The sequence below is a fragment of the Protopterus annectens genome, chromosome 10.part0 (assembly GCF_019279795.1).
Source record: "Protopterus annectens isolate FY-2018-M chromosome 10.part0, PAN1.0, whole genome shotgun sequence".
NCBI lineage: Eukaryota > Metazoa > Chordata > Ceratodontiformes > Protopteridae > Protopterus > Protopterus annectens.
Genome location: NC_056744.1, coordinates 1,115,681,229 through 1,115,696,596, shown reverse-complemented (window position 1 = coordinate 1,115,696,596; position 15,368 = coordinate 1,115,681,229). Strand labels below are relative to the sequence as shown.

The window sequence follows — 15,368 nt, the reverse complement described above, 5'->3', positions numbered from 1 at the left end:
AAGCCGTAGATGAAGGTAAGGTGGTTCACACAGCCTATCTTGACCTCGGCAAGGCTTTTGACACCAACCCCCTTCTGGAATTACAGCTAAACTCACTAAACTAGGTATAAATCACTACGTCACAAGCTGGGTTGCCAACTGGCTCACTGACAGAACCCACACTGTAAAAGTTGCAGACTGCAAATCTGACTTCAAACCAGTGACAACTGGAGTACCACAGGGTTCAGTCCTGGGACATCTCCTGTTTGGTACCTACTTCTCTGAAGTACAGGCTAACACAGAAGGCCTCTGGCTAACAATGTTCACAGATGACTGCAAACTAGGAGCCATAGTCGAGTCCCAAAGTGATGTGGACATCCTACAGAAGGGCCTCACTGAGACAGATACCTGGTGTCAGAGGAATGGCCTCAATGCAAAAATGTGCACTGTCATCCCCTTTGGTAAAAACTCTGTACCCATGAACACATAAACGAAAGTCTACTTAACGCCAAATGCATGATAAGAGACCTTGGAACCCAGGTGGATGGTAGTCTCTCCTTTGATAATCACATCGCCACAGTAGTCAGGAAATCCTTCTATGTGGCACACCTCATCAGAAAAGGGTTCTCATTCAGGAAAAAAGGGGTCATTGTTCCCCTCTACTCGGCACTCATTAGACCCATTATAGAGTACAATGCCCCTTTTGGAATGTACCTCACAAGACATCTGCAGCAGCCGGAAAGGCCCCAGAAGTATCTCACAAAGAGGATGACTGGCCTCAAACAGATGCCCTACACTGACCGTCTCAAAAACTCCAGCTTTACTCTGTAGCATATCACCTACTTCGAGGAGATCTCTGTCTAACATATAAAGCTATGTTAAACCCAGAGCTGTTGGACATGCTACACCTAAAGAAATCCCAATCCCACCAAGCTACACACTATAGGGACCTAAACCTTGTCGCCACAATAAACAGGACATGCTGGAGGGATAGATTCCTGTCCGAGATTTCCTATACTCCGGAACAAGCTACCCATCTATGTCAAGCAAAGTTCCTCATTAGCACTCTTCAAGAAAAATCTTGATGAGTGGATGGGAACTAGGAAATACACCCTCGGGATCACTGCTCTGGCTCTGCTCGACAGGGGCACAGGAAATGAACTTTCTTGGGTGGCGTAAGCCAGGGAACCTTGTTGGCTAGGCTTACTTAGGCCCTTGGACCTTTAGCCTAGTACCTACCAATGAACCTATGAGTTTCTCAAATATTTTCACTAAGGGGTAATGTTTTGCAATAGACATAGTCTACTGCTGATTTTGTAAGCTGTAACTTTCATGATGATGAGGGTATAGTACCAATCATATTGTGTTTTATAATAACATTGTATTCTTCACTGAAAGTATGATTAAAATAAAAAAATGGAAAGATACCAGAAAATCCTCTGTAGACACAGATTTCCACTGATATCATTGCATGCTTGGTGTGGTGTGGGACAACTATATGCACTTATTCCTACACTGTTTTTTGTAAATGTGCATGTGAGATGGTTGAAAATAAATAACCAGTCACAAAAGATTGTATCAAATAGTTCACATCAGCCTCTCAACTCATCACACAGCAACTTCATTTTGAAGTATGTAGCTGTGGGTTGGCATAACGGTTAAGGTGTTTACTTCACAGACCCAGGGTACAAGGTTTGATTTGCACCTTGTGAAGCATGGCTAGCCTTAAAAGTGCCCACTTAGGTCATTAGCCTAGTAATCACTTATGCATAATCTGCCTCACAGATACAAACTACAGGGTTTGGTTCTAATCTCTAGTGGTTGGTTAGGCTTGTAATATTCTGCAGACAGACAGCCCAGTGTTATCTATGAACCCAATAGTCCTACTACTGGATTTGGCTAAAAAGTAGTCAAATACCATCTACAGTGTGATTGTTTTTCTGCTTATTTTATACATTAGAGTATGCTAGTGCTGACTTACAAGTCTTGTTTTGTGCACTACATCAGAAATTGGTTTATGAGCTACTCTTGCTGTTTCTAGGCCTGAATTATTATTGGTTGCTTAGTAGTAGTGTTCATTTTAAATAACTGGCCTATGTGTTCTTGCTGTCTGCTTTATATTTGTTAGGTCATCGTGCTTAGCAACAACAACACAACAAACTTGCTTTGAATTCTTGAGATCAAATTTGACTTTGAAAACAGTCGACATTATCTCAGAAGTTCTTTGCTTAGCATGGCAGGTTAGTGAATGATAGAAATACCATAACAGCAGGTGATAACTGTCCTAACCCTTCAACCCCTATGAAACAAATCAATTTATTTCCTAAGCTAATTAACCCTAGAATTTGCACACACCTGGCTGCTCATGGTTCTATGTGCCAGTTTGTGGCACTGTCTGTCGACAGTGACACTGTATTTAGCACTGCTACTACCGCTGCACCCTGCTGTACATTTTTTAAATGTGGATGACTGTTTCATTGCTCTGCTATACTGAGTTACTGTCGGGGTAGCATCTACTGTGCCATTTCCTTTTTTAACAGTGGATGACTGTTTCTTTGCTCTGCTATACTGTCACTGTTGTGGTAGCATCTACTGTGCCATTTCTTAAATAGCTGGTCATGCTATACCTCTACGTTGGTCATGCTATACCTCATTGGGTAGTTTTCAACCATAGATGACATGTTTTAGAAATCCGCTATAGTGTATCCTTGATATAACAGTATCTCCTGTGTTATTTTCCAACAAGTTAGTCATATTGTGCCTTTGTGTCTTGTTTTTAAATGTCTGTTTGCCACATACTTTGCTGCATTAGTTCTACGTTTATAATACTGAGGTACCAGTGATTGCTACTGACTGCTTGATTCCTGTGTTATGGCATTTATACATGTTGTGTCAAATGTTTCTTGTAACATTTTGCATATTGCATTAACTGCCTCTTAGTATAGTGGAATTGGCTGTTATCTAAGGCTCTGAGAATATTCCAGTGTAGCATTCATGACAGTTGCTCATTCATTAATAGTTTGACACTGCATTGGAATAATGTGCTGTGGAACCTAGGCCTGCTTCAGGCACTCTTACATTAAACCATTTTGAATGTCTTTTGAATTACCGTGCTGTGACATCTGAGCATACTGTTCAGTCAATCCTTACAAAACTGTACTGTAATGTGCAGTACTCAGCTGTTCTGTACTGGGCCACGGTGCATGGTTTTGCACTGTTCTGCACTATTTTTGCCTTTTCTTTATAGAGAATACAGTTCTCCCTCCTCTGTACATAGGCCAAGAGGTCTCCAAAATTCCATAATATAGCAAAACGTATACCACCAATGATTTTTAGATCAATATACAGTCTGCCTCTGCTTTAATAATTGGATTAGTTAGTGGTGACATCCTAAGGTGGTGGAATGGGTGTCAGCAGAGAGTGATAGTGCGGACAGTCCTGCCTTTTATACCAGGGATGTCCTGCACCTCTCTCTCTCTCAGGGGTTTTACATTCTGGCCAAGACATTCTATCCACTATGTGCCTTTTTAAAGTAACAACAGGCTACCAACCCAATAAATCTGAATCTGGCAAAAATGAATGTAGTGCTGCTCAAAGCTAGGAACCTAAATAAGGAAATGCCCTCCCGTGAAACCTTCCCAACTCTAGAACACCCAGACAGTTCTGTTGTCATTGAAACCTGGTTCCAGTGCAGTAAAACTACTTCCTCCTTACCAGGTTTGACTGACTATGACAGATTTAGGCACACAAGCATAGACAGATGTAAGGTGATGGTTTGTCTGTCCTTAGCCAATATGCCAACACTTTCAGACTAATCAAACAGGACAATGACCTTGAAATAATTTTACATCCTTGTAAATGCAAATAAAACCTCACATTGCATTCTAGCAAACTACAGAACCAGAACTATGATATCTGTCAGACATGAACCACATCTTAATAAAATACACTCCTTCTAAACTGACCAAAATGCCATCATTCTGGGCTACTTTTAAGTACTATACATTAACTTGCACACTTAGAACTCAACAAAAAATATGCACTGCTCTGCACTTCCTTGACTTTATAAATGAAAACTCCCTCAATTGAATAGTACCGTCCTTCACTACAGGCACCAACATACACAATCTTTTCCTCACCATCACCACCACCTGCTCCTCATCACCTCCTTGGTCAAATTAGGTCACAACACTGTAACGTTTCCCATTTAGTCCCAGAACTGGCTGTATCCAACCCAACCAGAATGACTGCTCCAAGGCTAGTTTCCTTATGCTTGCTGCTGAATTGAGACAGTTCAACTATCTCCCACCCCACAACAAAACTGAAGGAAGCACAGCTGTAGGTGTCCAAAGTTCATACGCTTATCTCAACTCCTGCACAGAGGCTTATGATCCTAGTCATTCATTCATTCATTATATGATGCAAAGTTTGCAAACAAACCCCTCTGACAGAACTTGGCCACAAACAAACTGTACAGCATAAAAAAAAAAAAAAGCTCATAGCTCTTAAGAAGAAAATTCAAAATTATGTGAACAGCTTATCATTTATTGGTACTGAAAGTCCTGTGCTAGAAAGGGAATTATGTAACATAAATACCACATTAGTACACTTAGTTTATGAAATGCTACATTTTGTGCAATAAATCCTAGAAGAAGCTATGCCAAATTTGAAAAAAATGTCTGATTATAATACAAATAAGCTTCCATAAACAATACAATGAAAACAGTACCTTTTTGTCTTCATCTTCTATTTCTGAAAAAGAAAAAAAAGATAATAAAACAAAATGTTGAAAATTGCTGGTATTGTCTATGGCTCTGTAATTTAACTAATGCAAATAAGAAATAATGGGATATATCCTCGCTTTATCTGTCAGGTAAAATAAAAAACTTACCACTGCAATGCTGTAATGTTCTTATACAATTTGTTAGCCAGATGTGAACTAGTCTACTGACCTTTTTCAGTGATAACCAGTGACCACCTTCATACTTACACTGACATAAAGTGTTGAACTTATTAGTAACACAATAAAATAATATAAATATAATAAAGGAAAATAGATGGACGAAACTCCTCCAGACCTCAAGAACTGCAAAATGGAGTCACCAATCGCAAGAATAAAAGAAAAGGAAAGGAAATTTTATTGTTTAAGCTTCACACAAGCTTTTCGTCAGTTGAAATATACCAACTTCATAAGAAAACCCAAAAAACGGAAACAATGTCACACAATAATCTTCCCTTTTATATACCCCTTGCTTCTCCATATGAAAGACACTTTGAAATGTAACCAGATGCATTCCGGACACATTATTCTTCTAAAAGACACCTAAACCAGGTGGAAACATTTAGATTCAGTAAACTGAATACATTAAATGGATGAAATACAGTGCTAAATGCAGGATGCTTATTTTAAAAAAAGTGCTTTTTTTAAGTGCTTTTTTTAAAGTTTGGTTTTTCTGATGAAGTTGGTATATTTCAAATGAAGAAAAGCTCGTGTGAAGCTTAAACAATAAAATTTCCTTTTCTTTTATTCTTGCGATTGGTGACTCTATTTTGCAGTTTCTGAGGTCTGGAGGAGTGTCGTCCATCTATTTTCCTTTACAGTGAACTTATTAGTAAGACATTGCTTTATAATACTAGAGCTGTTACAAAAAACAAAATCACAGAAAACCTCAGTTATGCAGTAATGCATTATCTAGATGGCTGCCATTCAATTAAAATAAAATGTGTGTTCCTTACTTGTACCATATAAGAGATACTTAAACATAATTATTAAATATAAACTTTTAAACATTTATGATTTAAAATTTGACAGTTGGCATAGAGGATTGAGGCTACGACTTGCCAATCAAGCTATGAGCTGTTAATCAGCTGCTTTGTGTAATCCAGGGTCTGATTTCTTTAGCCTCTATTTGCCTAAGGGTGCCACCTTTTAAATGCCCAAAGTAGATACTTTTGTGAAAGCATGAGATTTTTCAGGATAAACTCTACCCACAGCAAATGCAAAGGCAGGACATTACATTTTTGTCTAAACAAAAGCTTATTGTTGCAGCATTTGAGTTGTTTATGTTGTTCTACATAATATTTAGGTGTTTCAGATACAAAATAATTGTTTTATGCAATTATTAAAGGAAGCTTGTGATTTGTTTCTCATAAAATTGCAGGATATTTGCCACTTTTCAATTTTTTCCAGTGGACACAAGTGTTGAAATAGGGACTGTCCTGAACAAAGAAGGACAGGTAGTAATCCTACATTTGCTGCTATATGACTTTGAGAAAGTCATCTATGCAAACAGTGCTTTAGGGCAATTGAAAATCTGGGTAAGGTTCCTCAATTGTCTTACTGACTGCATTCATAGGAGCTACCAATAAACCTATTTCTATGAGCATATGTTTTCAGACATCAAGTAATCAACAAACACAAAACAACAATTAAACTGTGAGAAAGCAAAAAAAAAAAAAAAAAAAAAAACTAACTACCATTCCACTGTTATCCATGTCATGTTTACAGTGGTTTACTGCATTCATTAAGGAAGACCAAAGGGGAAGATAATCAGAACAGTGTGATATTGCTTCTACCTGGCAGTCTGTCTTTATGCCTGGTTATTTTGGGAACCTTAAATAAAAGAATGAACTGGTGTCTGTCTAAATGTTACAATGGATCTTTCACAGAATATAGATGTAATACAGACAGGCGGGCAAAGCTTGGAATAGCCATGCGCTATCTTCCACTTACATCTTTACAACCTACAACACAGCCATCAATACATGGGACCTATGAAATGACACATACTTAATTTCCTGGAGAGAATCACCTTTACACAGTCTTTCGATATCTTGCAAAAAGGATCTGAAGGATCTACTTGACGCAAGAAAATAATGCTAGAAAAGCATAGAGAACATGAGGTCAGACATTTTCTACTCTAAATTATATTATTTTAAAAAGGTCTGAATGTCAGACTATGATCTACACCATGAAATATATACAATTTAAGGCTTCTTTGCACTGCTACAATAAAAAAGACAATGTCTGCTGCAATACCTTAGAAGTAAACCCGCTATGTATTGAAGTCAGTAGGGCACATCTCTTGTAGGTATTTTGGAATTCAAATTAATATTCACCATCCCTACAACTAGGGCCTGATATGGCATTGTGGCAAAGAGAGGGACTCCCACGTTATCAAAAAAAGACTAAGGGCAGTACACAGTGAAGTCTTCTTATATGTACAAACTTCCCTCACAGAAATGCAGAATAAAAGAGAATAGAGTCTATATGTGGCAGCATCCATAGATTAACCAGCCAGTTACTCCCTTAAGACCCTCACTCATGAATGGGGTTCACTAGTGGTGTTTTTCCAGTCCAAAAATAGACTGGAAGACAAATTTTAAATCCTTTCATATGACTTTAGCATAATGCTTTAGTCAACAGACCACACACACACACACACACACACACACACACACACACACACACACACACACACACACACACACACACACACACACACACACACACACACACACACACACACACACACACACACACACACGCATGATGCTGGGTCATCCTACTTTAAAATTAAGCATGGTCATCTGACCAACAGGAGTCTCAAAAATGAATCACATGTACTTTCTCTGGAGTTAATTACTATACAAGTACATTCCCACTAAACTTTTTTTCTCAGCAGGAAGGAGAACATTCTTCACATTTTGCAAACACCATTATTACTCCTCACCAGTTTCATGGCCTAATCCTCTTGCACTTTTTCTTTTTCTTTTTTTTAAATATGTTTTAGTCTTCTCTGGTCTAGGCCATTTAGCTGCTCAAACCTCCTAATTCCAGCTTCATTCTGCCATCCCAATCAGCCTTCGCCTCTCCATATCACATCACCAGTTGCCCTTCTTCAAGGGAATTTCCCCTTATCAGTATCCCTGTATCAGCCAGTAGTGCAGGGGAAATATCAGAAGTTTGCTGAGAGACTGCATTTTACTGGTTCAGCATTTCTTTGCTTGCCTAACCTGTTGTCCTTAGATGACAAGGCAGTTCACTGCCTAGGTAGACAGGCTGCCCTGGCTGCATGCTTTGCATTCACCTGTATCTGGTTACACTATTATGCACCAAAAGTGTTGTGTACGGTGGTCTTTGTATACTTCCAAGCCAAAACCTGCCTTATAGCAGGTGAAACTCAACTATTATGACATAACCACCAGCCCTGGAGATGAGTGAGATGGCATTACCCTTCACTACCATTCCTTCCCAGCCAGTTTCCCCAACACTGAAGCCTGCTAATCAAACCAGCATCACTAGTCAGTGCTGCAGCTCCCTGTTTGATGAAGACAGCCCTACAGCACTATTCCTTTTACCACTGTCACTCTCCTTTGTAGCTATAAATCTGCAGGTATACAGTAAACTAAAAAGGAAAAGGGCAGATGACATGAGCACTTGAAACTGTTTAAAAATGTTACACCATTTTTTGGTTAATGGTCATAGCAGACTGTGGGAATATGTGAGGTAGATGTGGCTTGTGTTTGCTAAACAGCTCCAAGTCCTCGCGCCATCTTCCCTTTTCCTCTTTAATTCCACTGTGGACATTTTCCTGTTTCAGGTTTTGGTGGACACCCCCAGAGGCCTGCCCTTGGCTAAGCCGACATTTCCCCCAAGGGTTTGAACATCCAGACCAGGGACGTGTGGTCCTTGGGATCTAAACATCACCTTTTTAGTCATTAATTCTGTAAGACCATGTTTTGTAATAATTAATCTAATTAATGTGATCATGACCACTAAATTTAGAGCTAAGCTCTATACACTTCAACTCCACCTTCACGTAGATAGACAGTTTTAGGATCGGATTTAGATAAACCTCTCTCTCTAAGCATGAATTAAACCAAAGTGTTTACTTGCCCCACCATAAAGTAACACACTTAAAAAGGGAACCTCTAAGTAAAACACAGATTTGTTTTTAGAAATTACATTTTGTTTTAGGTGGGGCCATTTGCCCACAAACCAAATACAACAAATAGCTCTACATTAATAAGAACAATTTTAAACTGGCATATAAAGTTATAAATTTCCTGGCAGATCTGATGACCACCCTCCCATTCCAATCTAAACAAAATTTATTTAACACATATGATTCCCTTTTACAGATTTCTTTAAATAATTTAGCTTTGGTGACTTTGAAATGTATATAAAAATACTGGATACTTTTGAATGGAATCTAAGGACAATGTTTGCTTCCTTGGCTGACACAAAATGGAAATTTATTTGATAAGCTTGGTAAATATATAATATATATATATATATATAAATATAATTATTAAACATTTTGTTTTTATTAATTGTTTTTAAAAGCAATATATTTTTCTTCATAAACCCACTGCCAAGCTCACAAGACTAGGCCCACCATGGCATCAGGGACGGTTCAATAAAGCTAAACCCTCCCCCTATACACCCCTATCAGGCAATGGAAGGTTCCTGCCTTGTGTCCACCTACTAAAACTGTAATAAATTGCCCTGATGAAACAACTGTTACTCAGTATTCTAAGCAGCACTCATCTACCAATAAAGGATTTTCTATTGCTTTTCTTTTCAGTTGAACTGAAGAACTACTGAATTACCTCCCACAGGTTCCTTGAAACGATGGAACACTGAAACAAGAAGCACCCCGGGGTCATGAGGGAAAGAAGCACCTCACAACACAAGGAATTTTCTCCAAGACATCTCCTCCAATAGTGGCAAGTGGATACCAATTTTTACTCCTTTGTAACTATGGAAACAGGACAAAGTATGGGGCAAAAACTTTGTTCTCCTAACCCACTTAATATTAAAACATTAGTAAACAGTCTCACTTTGACAATGTTGTATACAGATGTGAACAGTAACACTTCTCACAATAAAAATACTCTAGGGTGTCACACATTTTGATATTTCCACAGTTCCAGTTACCAGACCTAGTGTTGATAACAGATAACATATTCTTACAGCTTTCCTAGCTGAAGGAATTTTTATTTATTGATATTAAGCAAATGAAGCAATAGTGATACTTACATACAACAAACGAGAGTTTAAGAACTCTGCCTGGAATAGAACCCAAAACATATAACATGTTGTATTTTCTCTTTGCAAGGTCATAATGCCATGTGTACCACTAACAATGTTGACAGAAAACATTACCTTACAAGATATACCAGTTGGGGAGAGTGTCACATTTGAAAGCATGCTACAGGAACTAGAAGTCTATTGTTGATAGCTTTGTTCCCCTTTTATGCACTACGACTTCTTAGAAAATGCCAAGAAACAAACATTTTCAATCAATCAAATTAATTAATTTAGTTAACCATACAGTCATTCTTAATGTGTTTTTTCTTCATGTTACCAACTAGTGACATATCTGATCGCACAAATGCTGTGTACAAACTCAGCTGAGCTGTAGTTCACTTTTCACTCTCACCAAAATGTTTGCAAAGTGTGCTACTTAAAATGCGATCAGGAAACTCTTCTAGTAAACAGTCAGTGTAGCATCTCTTCATAAGATTCAGTGTTTTATGTTATCCGCATCTTAAAATGCAAGCATGAACACTGGAATTTTAATTCACATATATTAAATATATCTATTCTGCTACAATTAAATTTAAGAAACAAATACCCTGTGATTTCTAAATACCTTTTCCAGTAATGACAATGACAACCTAAAGGTGCAACTACCAAAAAACTACTGGCAATGTTGACTGTACAGAACATGAGCAAAACTTAAAATCAAGAGGGAATTCTAAGCAAAATACCTGTACAGCAGTAGCAATGTGGCTGTTTTGTAAACAGAATATAGATATATTTCCAAAATAATTAATAATATACATATCTAAATCAAAATAAACACATGCCCTGTTATATCAGGTTTTCAAGACAAAAAAAAAAGTTGTAAAAATAAAAATGAAGGAACCAGCACGACACTGCTGTTCGACAAGCTTCTGCCTGCCCTCAAAGCATGTCAGCACAGAATAAAATGATGTCAGCTCCACAGCGGGCTTGTTTGTCTCTGTCATACAAAATGCAGTAGTGGAAAGGCTATAGAAACCAAGCACTAGCTGTGACATTTCTGTCTCTTTCACAAGCCATACTGTGGAGTTTTGATAAGGATGCCATATTGCTTCTTCACAGCCTCTCTCTCTATTTCCAGAAAGAAACAAGGCTATCTGAAAGAATCATCAATCATCACTGATCTTTTTTATTTAAATACTAGAAACTGAATTTGTTATATTTTGAGTTTTATAATGAAGGTTTGAATTATCTCAGATATTAAAATTCGACCCTTGAGAAATCAAGTTCATTGTAACAGGATAGATGGCAAAATTTGTGCTGAGCAGAAGAGAGACATTGCCGCCAGAAAATGTCTACAATGCCATTTATTAAAAGTAATAACAGAAGATTAAAAAAATACCATCTTGAAGTATCACTTGTTAGTGTTGAAAATTCAGACAGCAAAAAAGTGAGCAAGTAACATACTGCAGACAGTGAAAAAATACATAAACAGAAAACATTTTGTCTCGTCTTCAGTAGTTCACATCCTGTCCTATTCAAACACATATGATTTGAAATTTGTAGTGAGCCTTTAAACTGGGTTTATAAGAAAAGTAAGCTTAAACAGAACACGAGGAGTACTGTGTATCAATCATTTCAATATTACATTATTTTCAGAAGTTCTGCTACCCAGCTACCCCCATTTTCTTTACATTGTATGTGCTTCCCTGATACTGCTGCTAAATATGGTCCCCAGAAAGAAATGATTTATTGTTACATCAAAGTGTCACTTAAATGATGTGGTTAATTAAAATGTATCTACTATACAATGAACCACAGAAAGATCCTTAGCTACTTGTAATGGCCTATAATAAAATTGCAGAACATTATTAATAATAAAAGGTTGTTTATCGATAACACAAAAAATGCAATAAACTGGGCAGTAGATAATTAAAGAAAACCTGTTGTTTGTCAGTGGCCAGTTGATCAGGCCCTACATAATATTTAATAGAAAGGCAACAGTGTTTTGAAAGAAAGGGTAGATTTGCAGAAGACCAAGAAGGTGAATTGTCATTGATATCACTTTCTTCACCTTCTCCAAGTTCATATGATCTTGGAGATGGCATATATCTATATCTATATCTATATCTACATCTATACCTATACTGACATATCTGGAAGCACTTTGAATAGTCAAACGTTCATTATATCAGATGTCTGTAATGCCTGCAGAATTAACTGAAGAATCATACGATTGAGTCTGCTGGCATTACTATGTGGGAAGTTGTGGGACAACATGGAGTAGAATTTGCCTTTACACCTTTGATTATGTTTCCTTAAAATTATGTGCCATCGTGTGTATTTATATATGTACTTTGTGTATATACTTTGTAATATCAAGTACCAAAACAATTTAACTAAAAAATGTCAATCCTAAAAAGCTGAACATCAAAATACTAAAGGAAAAAAAAAAAAAAAAATCCTGATGTATTTTACAGGTGGTCAAGCCCCATCCCCTGCTAATTATATATTCCAAGTCTGAGAAAATATGTTCAATGACTAAAGTCTACCATTAATCATAGTGTTTTATCGTTTCTTTAATTCTTCCTTGAGTATGTAATGACCATAGCCTTACTTCTACAAAGGCTTCCACCATATATAATTTTTGTCACCTACTATACCTTACAAATTAAATAAAATTATTGTACTCACCTACTTATGAAAGAGTATTCCAGACCCTCATGACATTTACCATTCTGTTCTGATTTAAATCTTTGCACTGAGAAGCCTGCAGTGTTCTACCTTGCATTGCCCCATGGTATTCACTTTTTTAAACACAAGATTAAACAGCAGTGTGCATTGCAGATGAATGCCTACTCTACTTCTGTCAAACAAATGCACAAATTCCAGTGCTTTGTATTTATCATTTCTCCTTATGATTATCTCCACTCTTCTGAATTGCTCTTTGGTACTGTGTTATATAATGCAGTGTGTCTACTACCTTGAGCTGTTGTCATTTTTTATGGCACCATGGTCTGTGTTACCTAATATTAGTCATATGCCCATTAAAATGTAGTGTCACTACACCACCTTGACTGGGTTAAACAAATCAGTGGACCTGGAGTCTGTATTTGTACAGCAGACTTTTTTCACTATAAGATGATGTAGAGCTTTTGTAAATTAACATTCTTGTATTCAAGGTTACTGAGCTCAAATGAAGCACTAAGGAATACATTTTGCTGTAGTAAATACATTTTAGTATTACCTTATGTTACTTGTACCCTTTTTATTTTTTTTTTTACCAGAAACACACTCTTAACTTTATGCACATGCAATATTATTTAAAATTAACCAAAAACAAAAGAGGATGAACCAAACCACAGCAGGCAGCAGATAAAAAGGAATTCCTTTTAATGGTAAGCACTTTCGCAGCACATCAAGCTGCTTCATCAGACACACAAGAAATGTAATGCCTTACTTTTAAACTAAAAACAACCAATAAAATCATTTGTTCAATTACATGTAGTAATAAGTGCAGTCCTTGTTTAAAGACATATACAAAAGCATATCTATAGTCAGTTTAAAAATGGTCATCTAGGCTGTAAACATTTAGAAACATAAACACATTGCACATAAATGTGAACAATTTAAAAAATAGTAAAAAAGTAATAAAAACAGTAGTCATGTGGGCAGTCCCCTAGCCTGTAAAACTGGCTTTATAGAAACTTTATCATTAATGCCTCTGCCCATGCTAGCTCTCATCCTTATAATCCATTCTAACTCTGCTGTCTCTGTAGCTACACATGATCATACACACATATTTAAGATCATGGTGATGGAAATAATCCCCAAGAATGAAAGAGGGGGAGACATCAGAAATAAAACAGAGACAGGAGAGTTAGAATGGATTATAAGGATGAGAGCTAGCATGGGCAGAGGCATTAATGATAAAGTTTCTATAAAGCCAGTTTTACAGGCTAGGGGACTGCCCACGTGACTACTGTTTTTATTACTTTTTTACTATGTTTTAAATTGTTCACATTTATGTGTAATGTGTTTATGTTTCGAAATGTTTACTGCCTAGATGACCATTTTTAAACTGAATATAGATATGCTTTTGTATATGTCTTTAAACAAGGACTGCACTTATTACTCCATTTAGTTGAACAAATGATTTTATTAGTTGTTTGTAGTCTAAAAGTAAGGCATTGCATTGCTTGTGTGTCTGATGAAGCAGCTTGATGGTGAAAGTGCTTACCATTAAACGGAATTCTTTTTTATCTGCTGCCTGTTGTGGTTTGGTTCAGCCTCTTTTGTTTTTGCTTTATTCTTGTTCAGCTGTTGGTTGAACCAATTATCTACACCACATTCTTGTTCTTCTGTATTATTCAAAATTATACTTTGTTAATTTTTTGCCCCTTAATCCCCATGACTGCAAAGCTGGTCCCATCCGCTACAGTTTCATTCATTTTACTGACTCATGCATCCTAGAAACCTTAGAGACTGAAAGTGGGTATTGTGACCATCATCCACTTGCAGGAGTCAGAATTCTTTTTGATTCTTCTAAAAGCCCCCTGTTAACTGCACAATGCCTGCTATTCTACGGTCAGTGAAGGTGTAAAACACCATACAAAAATGATGCACGACTGAATTTCTGTGCATTGCAAGGTGTTCTCATTCGCCTTAGAAACCCTAATACAGAACGTGTACACTTAAGCCTTCTTCCAAGACTGCATTCCTGCAGCAGGCATCTGCTATATCCCTTACATAGCAGTGCTTATGCCAATGTCTTTCTGACCATCTCTTTGTCTCTCTGTTTCTCTGTCTCTCGGTCTCTCTCTCTCTGCCAGTACAAAAAAGCTTGTGTAATGAAGGCTACCTAGGGCATAATCAGGACCTATACCTCTATTCTACAGGATTGTCAGCATTACTTAAATAATCAGCAGCTTATAGGAAAATATTTTTTTCAAACATTGAAAGATTTACAAACATATGACAAACCTCAAGGCTGGGTTGAAAACCCAACACTCACACATGGTATGTCTTTGCCTACTTACATGAATTACACAGCTAAATTAAATGTTTACAATATCAGCAACATGTGCACAATAAAGCTTAAATAATTTTGAATGCATAATCAACACATTCAGATCAGTTAAGGAAAGGTTAAGTTATACTCAGTTAAAGAAATATAAACTCTTAGTATCATAAATAACAGTTAGTAACATTTGTAACTGTATATTACCAAATATGACAACTACTAAGAAAACAGTGTGATGTACTTGATGAAAAGGAAGTTCAATTTGTAATTGTCAAGCAAGGCATAACCAGTGTTTTGGAATGGTGAAAGGCACCACATATAATGCCTGCCTCT

At 37.0% G+C, this 15,368-nt stretch overlaps 1 protein-coding gene across 2 annotated transcripts in view; it reads right to left on the bottom strand.

Annotated features, from left to right (window-relative positions):
- LOC122813500 (putative ferric-chelate reductase 1) overlaps window positions 1-15,368 on the bottom strand; it is a 948,313-nt gene that overhangs the window by 224,039 nt on the left and 708,906 nt on the right. For both annotated transcript variants that reach the window (XM_044085846.1, XM_044085847.1), the window contains one exon: window positions 4,709-4,731. In XM_044085846.1, the coding sequence (XP_043941781.1) occupies window positions 4,709-4,731 (23 nt within the window). The remainder of the gene's footprint in view (window positions 1-4,708; window positions 4,732-15,368) is intronic.